Source organism: Elephas maximus, chromosome 3 (assembly GCF_024166365.1).
Source record: "Elephas maximus indicus isolate mEleMax1 chromosome 3, mEleMax1 primary haplotype, whole genome shotgun sequence".
In the NCBI taxonomy this organism is placed as follows: Eukaryota; Metazoa; Chordata; class Mammalia; order Proboscidea; family Elephantidae; genus Elephas; species Elephas maximus.
This window is the reverse complement of record NC_064821.1, coordinates 58,891,014-58,905,255: the sequence shown is the minus strand read 5'-3', so window position 1 is coordinate 58,905,255 and position 14,242 is coordinate 58,891,014. Positions and strand designations below refer to the sequence as shown.

The 14,242-nt window shown below is 52.8% G+C and overlaps 1 protein-coding gene across 1 annotated transcript in view; it reads left to right on the top strand.

The window, feature by feature from the left end:
* Positions 1 to 13,890, top strand: part of CAPZB (capping actin protein of muscle Z-line subunit beta) — a 168,759-nt gene extending 154,869 nt beyond the window's left edge. Inside the window, exons 7-9 of the mRNA XM_049878117.1 lie at positions 7,613 to 7,678; positions 8,431 to 8,507; positions 13,024 to 13,890. Coding sequence (XP_049734074.1) covers positions 7,613 to 7,678; positions 8,431 to 8,507; positions 13,024 to 13,111 — 231 coding nt within the window. The 3' untranslated portion in view covers positions 13,112 to 13,890. The remainder of the gene's footprint in view (positions 1 to 7,612; positions 7,679 to 8,430; positions 8,508 to 13,023) is intronic.
* The last annotated feature ends 352 nt before the right edge of the window (positions 13,891 to 14,242 follow it).

Here is a 14,242-nt window from a genome sequence, read left to right as displayed (position 1 = left end):
TTTACCACCTTGACCTTTTAATAGTTATTGGTGGAGACACATAGGGTAAATTTAGAAACTCTGCTAAGCAAATTTGTATTCTGTTAGTCACAACAGTAGTTGTTCAAGGCAGACGTGTTCAATTGGACCACATGCCTGGGATGCAGATTGGAGCCTTAGACTCTGCAGGGAAAGCCCTCACTGGCTCTGTTTTGTCCGAGGAGCCCAAGGGGGTCGCCTCTGGATGGGGCAGGGCTGGCCCCATCCCACCCCAGAACAGATGCTGGTGTTCACCAGGCAGAGCCCATCCTCTGCCTGGAAATGGGTCTTGTCTTCCAAGAACCGTAGAGTAAGGAGGGGCAGCTGAACCCCCTAGGCAGCTAGTTCCTCAGCCTGCCTCCCTGACGCTCTGCCACCTGGGAAATGGGTGGAAAATTCTAAATCTGTCTCCGGAGACTGCTTCCTGCATCACTTACCGCTCCAAACTGTTCATAGTTCTTCCCAGTTTACAGTGACCTGGGCAAATATTGAATCCTCGGCCTTACTAATAGCTTAAATCAGAGCTGTCAGCCCAGGGCCAGGGTCTGGTTCCGGCTCGCTGTGAGCAGAGCCTCCTGCCAAGCCAAACGCAGGCCTGATGAGTGGCTGTCCTCAGCACACCTTGGCCGGGGCTGCGTACCTTGTTTGGATTGCCTTTTGCTCTTGGGGCTTTAATGAGGAAATCCATGCTCCTGTCATCGTTCTAACAGCTGATCCCATAATTCATCTGACGGGTATTAAAGCTGGGGCTGGTTTCCAATGTAACCAAGAAAAGGGGGAGAGGGAAGCAGTGAGGTGTACCCATCTAAGCTAATGATACACATCTTATGAGCAGACGGGAAATGAGGGTTGCGGGATTGAGCTTTGTGTCCCAGATGACTCTTGGAAAAAGGTTGTAGTTGCCTTGGATGGGAGACGGGGGTTCCAGGAAAGCTGAGCAAATCAGTGATAAAGAGTGAATGTACGTGGCTATGCGGGCCATCTCCTTTGATTAGATTGTAGGCAAAATACAGTTACCTTTCCCGCTTACCAGGTGAGGAAACCGAGGTTCAAGCTGTGAAATCATTTGCCCATGGTAACTTTGATAAGAGACAGAGCCAGCATTTGAACCCAGGTTTGCCTACCTTAAAAAATGTGCCGTTTTCTATCATACCATACTTTCTTGGTCTTAATATCTGCCCCCTGTGCCTCCCATTCATTAGATGACAAATGAGTGAGTGAGAACGCGTTGAACAGCAGCTCCATGTAGACAGGACACTGCCCTTTGCACGCCTAGTAACTTCTGTTGGCAGCCCATCCTCTGGCCCTGGTATGGGCAGCTGCCATGGACTGGTGGCCCCAGGAACAGACAGGCACAGCGAGTGCATCATGAGGTCAGCCTCCCTGGGAGTGTGCTCAGCAGCACACCCTCTGGTGTCCTCCTCTGGGGTGTCCAGTGGCTATAAGATGGATTCTCCTGCAGGAAGCAAATTGACCCATAAGATGTGTTATCATTCACAACCAGAGGCAGTGAGGAGGGTTGTAAGATCTGATGAAATTTGTGTTTCCAAAAAAAATGGCTTTGCCAGCCGGTGTGAAGGCTAGTTGGCAGGAGGAGGCCATTAGTGTGTCCAGAAGAGTGGCGATGAGGGCTTGGAGCAGGGCAGCACTGGGGGACAGAAGGGACAGGCCTGTGGCAAGGAGGTCAGGAAGAAGCTGGATTTCACGTGGAAGCATGAAATGAGGGCCCAAACAAAGACAAAGACGGTAGGAGCAGGGCAGCATAGAGAGGTGGGGAGACAGCGTGGTGTAGATGGTCAGGACCTGGTGACCGCCAGGACGTGGGAGATGACGGAGGAGGTGTCAGATGAGAATCTTCCTTACTTGGATTTTTCTACTAAGTACTGTTTGCAGTGACGCAGGATTTTTTTTGTTTGTTTCTCTCTCTTTTTTAATTGTGCTTTAAGTGAAAGTTTACAATTCAAGTCAGTTTCTCATACAAAAACTTACACACACATTGTTACTTTACCCTAGTTGCCCTCCCTACAATGTGACAGCACACTCCTTTACTCCACCCTATATTTCCAGTGTCCATTCAACTAGCTCCTGTCCCCCTCTGCCTTCTCATCTCACCTCCAGACAGGAGCCGCCCACATAGCCTCATGTGTCTACTTGAGCTAAGAAGCACACTCGTCACCAGTATCATTTTATGTCGTATAGTCCACTCTAACCTTTGTGTGACCCAGGATTTAAGACTTTTGCTCTGGAGACGAGGCCTTATCTCAGTCACTCACACACATGCAAGTACTCACCCCATGTGTCAAGAAGGAGGGCTCTCTCCCTAGGCCCAGGGTGCCAGTGCTGCACACCACACACAAACAGCATCCAAGAGTGCTGTCAGCAAGACTAAGCAGGCCAGCACCAAGGAGGGCCTCTCAGCTTCACATCCAACCCGACGGCCGTCAAGTTACCCTCTGCCACCCCCTAGAGACAGAGAGGCAAGCCGCCATGCATCAGGAGAGGGCATCCTCCCCTTGGCAGCCCTTATTGGCAAGGGCATGGCCCCCAGGTACCCCCGCCTCCCCCCCGTGTTCCTGTTTCCTGTGTCCCATCTTGAGAGCAGTGAAGTGGCTTAGACTTGCTGGTGGTTCTCCCAGAGGTACCTTCCCTTGGGCATTCTGGGCTGTGAGCAGTTCTGGAGGCTTTATCCTGAATCGCCTTCTTTCTCAGTTTAGATACTTCATGGGAATGCAAAGGAATGAGATGCTGGGCTGTTCTCAGTGATTTTCTTCATGGGTAAATCCCTCAGAACCATTGGTAAATGTAACAATGATAAATTACTTGCCACATGTCACAACTGGGCGTGACATATCAGTGCGGAGACACCGCAGCAGGCTGCAGGGTTTGCTCCCTCCGTCACTCTCACTCCATCTCCTCCACTTAGGCCTTCTGCCCCTCCCCGCAGATGCCTCTTAGGGTGTAGACTGGAAAACAAAGCCCACAGATAAAGTGTGTTGGCCGATCCCTGCAGCTGAGGGGCTTTCAGAGGCCGGCAGTATTTGTGGAAGCTCATTACAGCCAGATCCCACCATCCTGCCCAGACGAAACGAGCAGAGCTCCATGCAGGAGGGTGGAAGGTGCCGTTTGGCAGGCTGCCACTTCAGCTCCAGTGGGAAGGTTGTGGTGCAAGTAAAAAAAAAGTTGCAAGCTAAGTACCAACATGTTGGAAAGGAAGTTGCTTTGCGAGGTCACTTCTGTGCGACAGCTGGAGACGTGGGAAAGAGGCAAGGCTGTAAATCTCTGGAAAGAGATCCAAGGTTTCCGATCCGAAGACAAGCCCTGCAGATGTTCATTTGATATTTTTTTCAGATTCTAAATATTTAGAAACGAAGGTGGAATGTTTTGTCAAGCGGGGAGATTAGGCCACTCACTTGCAAGCTGAGCTCTCCCTGCTCAGCAGTAGTCATTCACCCGTGATGGATCTCCAAGTAGGAAGACACCAGTAGAGGGACTTGCCTGTGGACCATAGTAAGAAGATCTTCTTGGACTTGTGCTCGGCAAAGCAGTGTACTTTATATACATGGGGGTGAAGCCTCTTGCTCTTTGTTCCAGATGTAGGGGGACAAAGGGTGAGCCGGGCCAAACTGGGAGTGATTCAGGGAGTGCGTTCTTCCCCGGGGGAGAGGTACAGAGAGGCACAGCAACAGCCGCAGGGCGTGTTCAGTGCACTCTGGGAGGTAGCCTGGGTTTGGGGAATGGAGATGCCTGAGGGGAGTGGTTTTTGTCAGATGACCTGGGGTGGGGTGACCCAGCGTCTGGCAGAGAAGGAGAGCTCCAGGCTAGTGTGAGCCTACCTCCCTCCGCCCACTTCCACTGTGAAAGGCAGGGGCAGGAGAGGAGGGGCTGGAGCTCCTCGGAGGGGGATGGGATCCTAGTGGACACTGCTCAGAATTTCTGAACACTGAATTGTGACTTGACCTCCGTTGTTCTGGTAAAGAGCGTAGATGAAGTAGAGCAAACAGAGAGGTCTCTGCGAAGAAAACAGATTTGGGGATCATCCAGACCTGGGTTCAGATCCTAGCCCAGTCACCTCCCAGCTGTGTGACCGAGACAGACCTTTCTGAAGCTCAGTGTTTTCATACAACGTGGAGTTAATAACGCCTATTTTGAAAGATTATTACAGAGTAAAGACCATTCTGAAACATGGTTTTTGCTCATTAAATAGCGGCTCTTGTAAGCAGAGACTTTTTTGTCTTCTAATGCAATGTCAGGGTCAAGTAAAATTTTCTAAACTAGTCAGAAGTAACCTTCGTTGGGAGGCTTTCTGACCGCCCTTTCTGGCTTATGGCATACAGAGTCCTGGCCCGCACCCAGGAGGACGCCACCAGCTCCCACCTGAGGCCCAGACATCAGAAGAGCCCTGGGAATGGAGGTCTGTTTTGATGATCAGTAAAAGCTGTCATTCTGCCAGTTCTAGACACTTTACGTGAGTTCACTCACGTAGTGTGAGGCAAAGGCAAGGAAACTGAGGCATAGGCAGGCCAAGGCCTTTGTCTCTGGCTGCAGAGCAGGAGTTGGAGGACCTGAGCTGGAAGCACACAGAGCTGCTGAGCTGCCACTGGCTTCTCTCAGGCCCCCTCCTGGCTATACTCACCAGAAGGTGCCACATGGCAGCAGAAAGCTAGGGTACATCTTTCTGAGGAAAACAGCCTGCTGGTTTCAAACGCTTGCCTGAGTCACCACCATCACACAGCCATGGAGGGAAGGAAGGGCACTCAGAGGTGCTTGTTGGGGAGAGCAGGCCAAGCCCTGCCTTCAGTCTCTATTGGAATCACCTTGTGGAACATCTGTGTGGCCACAGCACATAAAAATGTTTTCCTTCTGGCAGCCACTTTTATAAGGATGTGATAATATATGCATTGCAAAAATAGTTGTATTTTTGGTGCGTCAGCATTGCCAGCATGCTGACCCTGACCAGGTGTGGAGGGAAGTCGGCAGGGGGTGTGGGCAGGGAGGCTGTGGAAACAAGTCTGTGTGCGCCAAGATCTCTCCCCACTGTCTTCCTTCCTCTAGCAGCCCGTGCCCGGCCTTTCACTGGGGTTCAAATTCCCGGTGATCTTCAAGGGAGTCAGCTCTCCTACGGAAGGCACTGCATATTAGAAAGACAGAGCCTTCTTGCTCTCTCTCCACCGCCCCACAAACCTCTTTTACCTCTGAGCATCCAGTGGTTTTAGCCTTCTGGTGTTGGAAGGTGGGTCTTGATTCTGAAGCACAAAGATAATAACCAGGAGGTTGAATTGGTCCAGATCCTTGGCCAGCAGTCCTGGCGTCACTTTGGTTCTTGGTTGCTCATTTAAAGTAGCATCCTCAGTGAGCTCAGAGCCCTCTTCCCTTCCCTGGGGTTGCCAGGTATCTGTCCCCTGCGTGGAGCTAGGGAGGAATAGGATTGTTGTTTGATGGAAGGACATAATTCATTTGGAGCCGACCCTCCAGGCTTCTCCCTGCCCAGCAAGCAGCTCTCCGAGCAGCCCTCAGTCTGGGCCCACTAACCATTTCCATGTGGTGAGAGAACACACAGTCCCAGTGTGCTGGCATCCAAAATCCCTGTTACAAATGGGTAGATGGAGCACCCTCGTTCTTCCTGAGTCTCTACCCCAACTTCTGTTCATCATGTACACAAACCACTTGTCTTGGCAACAGGGCTTTAGTAAGGGGGGAGGATGCTCCGGCAAATGCGGGTGCTCTGCCTCAGGTGGAGTGTTTATTAGTGCTGAGGGGGTGGGGGTAGCTGTCACTCGGGTTCACGGCACGCTCATACTCCTGTTTGTGACGAACCATCCCTTGGAATCTGAGGATCAAGACTCCCCAGGATCACCCACCTCTGGGTACCATCACCACAGCAGGAACCGCCGAAGAATACCTGGAAAAATTCAGGGCCCGGGGCTGGGGGGACAGAGAAGGCTGATCATTCCAGCATTTCTCTCCTTTTCCATTTGCCCAGTCCTCAGCAAAACCAGACCTCTTTTTCCAGCAGAGCTTTAGTCTTGCAGGGCCTTGCGAGGCCGTTGATTCCAGACTGTCCCTCTAACCCAGATCCGACTTGTAGAACCTTTGACACGTGGCTCCCCCGTTGCTCCTAGACCCTTCCAGTGACCTTGAGCTCATTGCTTTATGAACAGGTGCCTTTTTTGGACCTCTCTGTTAGAACATGCTGAGCCCAAGTCAGAAATCCTGTGATACCCCGTGATGTCTCCATCCCCCGGGGCTCACTGCTCCCTCTGCAGTGATGTAGATTAGCTCTGCACCCCTGCCAGACAGCAGGCTCTAAAAGTCGGCTAGGGTCTCCCGGGTCTCCCCTCTGTAGACGTCAGTATTCCCCATTCTTTCCCGTTCCTTGGGGTCAAGGTAGGTTGACTGAAGCTTGTCCACAGCTCTTTAACACCCAGCACCCTGCACCAAGCCTAGCTCTGCAAATATGGCTGGCCAGCGCAGAGCAGAAGCAAAGTCATTGCTTCCCAAGCAAGTCACGGAGCCCTGCCACTGCAGCTCTTCTTCTTGTGATCGGGTAGGAGTACTGCCCCAGGACTGGGTGCTAGGCGTGGTTTCATTTGCGCACCAAAGCTGTGGTAGCAGCAACATCACAATCTTGTCAAGCTTGAAGTCATCAAAAAACCACAAGTTTCTTTTACAGGAACTGTTCACAAGTCAATTGTCTCTCCTTTTGTGCTCAGTGAGATAAATGTTTGAGCCGAAGTACCTGGTTGCATTCGCCCAGGTAACTGTAATCAGCACACTGTAGTAGGAAGAGCAGAGGCGTTGGAGGCGACCAGGGCCGTGTGATCAGGGAAGACTACTTGGTATCGTTATGCTTTTCAGCTTCCTTGGGTATAAAATAGGGTTCTTAGCAAAATTAAAGTGACTGCCCCCTGGCAACACTCTGTACTTGGTAGCTGCTGTTATGCTGGACACTAACCCATGTTTTTGACCTTCTGGTCATTTGGACCCTTGATGCTCTGATGAAGAGAAAGCTTGACTCAGGTTCTGCCATTACTACCTGTGCCACCTCGGGCAAGTCACTTCATCTCTCTGAGCCACAGAGTCCTCTGTCAGCTGGGGTTGTCAGTCCTTGTCTATCAGCCAGCAGGTGCAGTGTCTGTAGCTCCTGTACATGAGGCACTCGAGGTGCTGGAGCGACATGGCATAGGTGAGGGAGGCCTCACCTGTGGTGTTGAGCCCCAAGTCAGGACAGGCCATGTGGTGGTATGAAGACAAACCCATCTCTGGTGGGTCCTGGATGAGCCAGCACCTGGCAAGGGTGGTCAGCTCTGCCCTCCTGCTGGGAACTGGTGAGGGGATGTCCATTAAGGGCAGCAGCAAATACTACCCTGGACATGGGGCCTCTGGGCTCCTGCTGGCTGGGCTGTTTGTGTTTTAGCCCCCCCGCCCCCGCCCTGGGAAAGTGGCCCTATGACACCTGCAGCTGGCTGCCTAGAGCTGCCAGCGGGAACAGCAGCCCCTTTGCAGACCGCGGCTGGGATCGTGCTGTGGCAGAGGCCGCTGTCCTCAGGGAACTCCCACACACCCTGACTTGGAGGCACGTTTGTGTCATTTGCAGATGGAGAAAGATGAAACTGTGAGCGACTGCTCCCCGCACATAGCCAACATCGGGCGCCTGGTAGAGGTGAGTGGCTTTCTGGGCCCTGGTTCACTCGTACATCCCCCCACAGCGTGTGCCATTTCACCCCTGAAGCCCATTTGTCAGCTTGCCAGCCGTCGCCCATATTTTCATAGCAGCCAGCAGAGTGCTCCTCACTTTTTGCTCTGTTTCCAGTTTGCTGACCTTCTGATGTGGATGATGCAAGCAGGGCTCCAGACCCCAGAGGCACCCTTTTCTACCCCCACCCCCCTGCACCCTTCCAGAAGACTCCACTTGGTTGTTGGCTCTGGAAAGTGTGAAGTCCTGTCTTCCCCAATCAATTGGGTGTGAACAGAGACCTGAGCTCTAAAAGGAAACAGATCCCTGGCACGCTGGGCTCTGAAGGAGCCTCAGTTGCAGCTGCCTCAGCCTTCCCTGTCACCACGTTGTTTTGGAAGAAGGGAGATGCTCTCTGGTTTCACAGAATTGTTCACAAAATTGGTGGCAAGGTGGAGGGGTGGTGATGTGGTTTAGACCAGCTCCCAATAACGGTCATAGTTGGCCGCCAGTACCTGGGTATTGATTTCCTCCGTTCACAAAAATGCTCAGAGCTCAAATTATAGGTGGGGTCTTGGCGCGCTAGGAGCTTGCTCGCTTGCTGCTGCTGCTTTGGAGCAGTTATGTGCCTCCCCCCTGCGGTCACAGTGGGGACTGCAGGAATGAGTTCCTGGGAGGTGGGAGGGTATAGGCCTCAGGATGTCTAACTGCCATGGTGTCTGACTGACCTTCTCTCCCAGGACATGGAAAACAAAATCAGAAGTACGCTGAATGAGATCTACTTTGGAAAAACAAAGGACATCGTCAACGGACTGAGGTAAATGTACCCACAGAGCAGAGGCTTTGGAGCCAAAAAGATGTGGATTTGAATCGTGAGTCTACTGTACAATAGCTGTGTGACCTTGGGCCTCAGTTTCCTCATGGATAAAACAGGGCTAACGTCCCCTCCTGCTAGTACTGATGCCCAGGTTAAGGACACGAGAAAGGTAAAGTACCTCGTGCATAGTTTGCACTCTCAGTACATGTTGGCTCCTGTACCACCGTTTGAGTTTTCTGGAGTATGTTTACCTTAGCAGCCATTGGCTCCCCCATCCCTGGAGTTGGCCTCCTCTCAGTCCCCCAGCTTCTCAGCCCAATCAGAAGAATCTGCCCAGCAGCCCCTTTAGCTTTGGGCCCTGAGGGTGCCTCCAAACCAGACCCTAAGACATGGGAGGGAGCACAGGCCACTGGGTCTCCGCCTGACCTAGCTCCAGGACAGCAGAATGTGTAATGCAGCCCCTCTGATGTCCTCCGCCCAGGCTCCGTTGGCGGCGGTCCTGAGCTGTCCCTCCCCCACCCATCTCAATTCTGTGGCGTTGGTCTGAGGGAAGGCTGAGCTGGACTGTCTGGGTCTTCAAGGTCCGTGGTGGGCCAGGCAGGAGGCTGGAGCCCAGCGGGAGGAAAGCGGGGCAGCTCTGGGGTGAGCACCATCCGTAGAGTCAGTAGGTCAGGACCTCGTCAAGGCTGTCACTCTGGGCTGGGCTGCGCTGTGTGGCCTTGGACAAGTCACTCCTGTCTGCTCGTCCTGTCCAGTTGAGGAGGCAGGGCTGCTGAGGGAATTCCATGAGCTGATGAAGAGTCTAAAGCGTTCTGCCGGCCTGCACTATGTGAGGGCTGTGTGAGGGCGGGGCTTCCTGATCTGCCTTGGTTTTCACTGTGTGGACCAGTGTCACAGCGGACAGAGAGGAGGCAGGAAGCCGCCCAGCTTGGGAATTTGTCCTTGAGACAGATTTCAGTCGTCTACTCTACGGTTTTAAAACAGAGGAGGAGTTCCCTTTGGACCCCTCCCCTTCCCTATTTCCTGTCTCCTCTGGGGAACTCGGTCTAGCCCCTGGTGGGTTATATTTTCCCCCTTTGGCAACATTCGTCTCCTTTTGGGCCTTGGCCTCATATATCATCTGTGTCCAAGGCTTCCTGGCCTGTGGCAGGGTCAGAGCCCTGTGCTCATGGGTGTCAGGCCCCTGCCACAGGGGAGCAAATCAAGGAGCCCTGAAAATCAGAGTGACCGCCACAGTGGCCTCTCCAGCCCCAGCGTCCAACCCTCAGCCCTCAAGCGGCAGGGGCCTTGATGACTTTCCATTTCTTCTGCCTCATGTGTTTCCCCTTTGTCTCTTGCTCGGCTGTTACCTGCCCTGTGTCTTCGGTTCTCCTTCTCTCCCCTCCTGCCTCTCATTCTGAACACTCTCTGTAGATCTATTGACGCTATCCCTGACAACCAAAAGTTTAAGCAGTTGCAGAGGGAGCTTTCTCAAGTGCTGACCCAGCGCCAGATCTACATCCAGCCTGACAATTAAGCCGATCCAGGTACCCTGCCTGAGAGGCGTGAGTGCCCTTCCCACTAAACAGGACTCACCAACCCGCCGAGACCCTGCTGGTCTGGCTGTTGCTGCGCGGCCACTTAAACCAGCACTAACCCCGTGCCCTCTCACGGCTGGCGAGCAGCCCCATTAACGTGTAGTCTCAGCCCCACATAATGGGGAGATATGTCACGGGTGTGGTGTGTGTGTGCTTTGCACTGTGGGCAGAGGGTGGATGTGGGGAAGACGGGGCTTTCAGCTCTTGCTCCTGAAGAAGCCTGGAGTGAGGAGCTAACGTTGCCTCTGCAGCAGAAGGCGTTTGTCTGTGCACTCATTCCATTGGCCAGCAGAGCAAGGGTCTGGGAGCCCCCGCCCACCCACCTGCTTCAGGGGCCTCTCTGAATCTGGTGTGTCTGCAGCCTATCTTGCCTCCACCTTTTCCCCAAGGACCCCAGAAGTCAAATAACCCCCTTCTCAGTGGGAAATTGACTGTTTGGGGCTAGGTGACTAAAAAGAGGTGGTGGTCCCCCCGAGCCGCTGAGGATGGAGTACAGGATGGGTGCTGCTGTCAGCCTGACTGGGCCTGGTATACCAGGCTGCCGGGGGTGCCCCAAGCTGCTGCTGCCTGGACCAGCAAAACCTCCAGCCCCTAACGAGCTGCAGATGTCCTCTTAAACACGTCACACTGACGGAAAGGAAAATAGTCTTGCTTGTAGTGATAACAGCCAAGAACCATGACTTGAGTTTGTGACAAATACAGATGTATGAAAGCAGCCAGCGTCCCCAGAGAGGAGGAGGGAAACTTAAAAAATAATGTATTCAAAATAATGAAGAAGCTCAGCTCAGGAGGGCCACAGAACCCAGGGTGGTTAGGGCTCACCCCCTAGGTCCAGTTCTGAGCCCCGAAGGCTTGACCTAGAAGAGACTTGGTGGGATTTCCAGGGGATGGGGCCAGGGTAAGGGGCTCTGAGGTAACCAGGCAGAGCTGCTCTCCTGCATTTCCCAAAAGGGATGCATCCGTGGGCTTTAGTGGGGTGGCCAGTCTGTGTGTGTGCTACTTCAGATCCCATCTTGGGGTTGAGACTCCCCCTGCTTTTAGAGTGCTCCGTGGCAGTACAGTCCTCTCCCCGCCCTCAGCCTGGAGGGTGGGTCTGGCGTCTCCTGGATTGCCAGCTTTAGCCAGTCCTTGGCCACCCACTGGAGGCTCTCTGCACAGAAAGCCTCTCCAACATCGGGGCATTCCCATCCTTTGAGGACAGGCCCTCCTTCCCACACGGAGTCGAGTGCTTCCTCCAGGCGCACAGGGTGAGGTCATCTGCAGTGACCTTCCCAAGCTTTATCCCGTAAATGTGTGCCCTGCTTCTTGTGCTCCAGTCGTTCAAGCTTAATATCCCATCTCTTACCTGATTCTGATTGGAACTTTCTCTTGTGTGGGAGCTGGGAAGTTGTGCATGGCCCAGACCTGGGGTGCTCAGCTCCTCCTTCCCAGGAGAGCCAGCACCCACCCAAGCCAGGACACTGTAGACACATGAACACAGGCTGCTGGGCCAGGGGTGAGGCCTCCAGGGTGAGCTTTGAGACACCTGTGGTGGAGCTGGGATGTGGAGCTGGGAGGCAACCAGGTTGGTGACCTGGCCTTCTTGTGGCCACCGCAGTGTCAGGGGCAGGCCAGGCCCACCTGTTGAAAACCCTTGTGCCAGATATTCAGAAATGGATGGAGCACCCGAAATGCCAGCATTTCTCCTACGGGTTTATTAGTTGTTTAGCAGTATTTAGCTTAGTTCTTTCAAAGTCTTACCTAGCCCACCTTTTACCAGGTTGAGTCTGCTTGCCATGATTTTTGTAGGATTCGGTAGGCAGAATTTCTAAGACTCATTTTCGGGGGCTTATTTTTTGATCCTTCCTGTTCTTTTTCCTGGTTAATGTATCTCAAACTTGAGGTTCTCATTTGCATACCATGTACAGCAGTTGCCCTAGGCATCCTGTGTTTTCCCTGCTTTAAAACTATTATAAAATTTATAAAAAGTTCAGTAAGTTTTCGGTTAACCAGCACACTGGGTAAATTTCACAGAACGATGAGGGAATTGCCAGCGGGCACTTCTCTGAGCCTTAGTCTCCCCTCTGTAAATTGGCAACAATAGGACAACTCTCCCGGATGCTTGTGAGAATACACACATGAAAAGCACTGTCTAAATTGTAAAATTGTTGAAGAGTGTTTATGTACACAAGTAGACGCGGTCACATCAGACTTTGCCCACAGTCCAGGCTGAGGGGTTTTCTTGGCCAGGTTAACACAATACTGCCTTACAGCAGGAGCTGAGCCCCTGGCCTTGGTTACTGCCCTGGCCGGCCCCTGTGTGCTGCCATGGGCAGAGGGCTGGGTCTGAGACACTTGCTGGGTGGGATACCTCTGCACCCTGGACCTGTAGGTGAGGCAGGAGCCTCTGCTGGACAGGGGTGAAGGGGGGGCTTTATAGAAGGGGCCTCATGGCCCGGAGCCCTCATCTCTGAGCCCTGACCTGACTTCTGACTTCCCACCAGCCCAAACTGCTTCCCAGCCAGAAACCTGGGGCAGCCGGTTTGACAAAGAGGGTCTTGGCTCCCTTGTGCTCGGAAGCCCGTAAGCTGCCTCCTTGTGCCAGCTGACGTTGGGGCCTGTGCCCACAGGAGTGGATTTAGGGTTCTGGAGACTATGGCCAGGTCATCCCCAGCCTTGCAGAGAAGATTGTGTGTCGTGTGGGTTGTGGGCCTCCCTTGGGTGCCCGGCAAGATGCTGAGGGTGCAGGTCTCTGGGCTCAGTGCCCCTTCTGCCCCACTCCAGCATTGCTTGTGCTTTGAGAGGATCACTGGTGCCCTGCCCTACACAGACCCTTGGCCTCGAGGTAGAGGTTCCCCCAGCAGCTTGGAGCCAGCACCGCCCAGCAGCCCCCAGTCCCTCTGAGACTGCCACACCTCTCCAGGGAGGCCTGTCACTCATGATTTTTTCCTCCCTTGCAGGTCTGTGCAGACTTTTGCAGACAAATCAAAACAAGAAGCTCTTAAGAACGACCTGGTGGAGGCTTTGAAGAGAAAGCAGCAATGTTAAACCTCGGCTTCACGCTAACCGGACATGCCATGCACTCGTTAGACTCCTTTCTTAGAAAACTCGTTTTCTGCTCCCCTTCCCTCCTCCCTCCCTCCCTCCCCAGCAGGTCACAGAACAGCTCGCGACGACTGCACTGCGCCATCTCTCCCTGAGAATAAAGCCCAATAAACACCCTTCTCCTCTCTGAGGCCTACTTCCCACCACATTTTGCTGTCAAAATTCAATATTTCCATAGAGACGGTGTTTTCTTTTTTTTTGATCCCAATACCCTCCCCCCTGCGTTTCTCTCCTCCATTTATAGGCATAAAATACACTGTCTGTCTGCTTCCCTCCCCTCCCACCTTTTTGTTACATTGGTGTAAAAAATGTAAAACAAAAAAATTTTATGAAATAACTGTGGTGTGTGAAAGATAGAAGAAAAACTGGAAATCTGATTCCACGTGTGTCTGGGAGTTGCTTGGGGTTAGGGGTCAGGGGGACAGGGGACCGCTCTGGGAGGAAGGAGAGGCCGCCCTCAGCATCGTCCTGCACAGACGCCCCTGTCCCACGGAGACCATGTTTTGGGGGTGGGGGTGGGGATCTGCTGACCGTTCTGCTCTTCTGGCCAGGTGCTTTTCTGTCAATTTTTATGGAATGCAAAGGAATTTTTTTGTTTTATTTTGTTTTTTTTTGTAAAGCTTAAACAAACAAAAAAAAAAATCTACATCTTATACTTGAGCCTCCATACTTAAAAAAAAAAAAAAGGAAAACAAAAAAAAAATAAAAAGAAGCTGGGACGCAGAAAGCATTGGCTTGTGTTTTTTCTCACCTGTCAGAGTCTCAGTGTTCATGGCTGTGAGGGCCAACACCAAGGTGGGGATGTGGAGTAAGCCCCGTGCAGAGGGAGCATGGGACCCGCACAGTGAGTGAGGAAAGGAAAAGGGGCCTTGCACAGCCCCAGAGCTGCGGCTCTCACCCAGTGTCTGCCCTGATGCCGCTTGCAGTCTCAGAGGGTCTGTGATGTGGATATGCCTGGGCCATTGGTCTCTGTCCCCCCACCTGCTCTGTTTCATCTTCTCAGGACACGCCGATGACAGGGAGCCAGCCTGGGATACCCCTCCCGTGAGCAGGTCTGTCCACATCTCCTGTCTT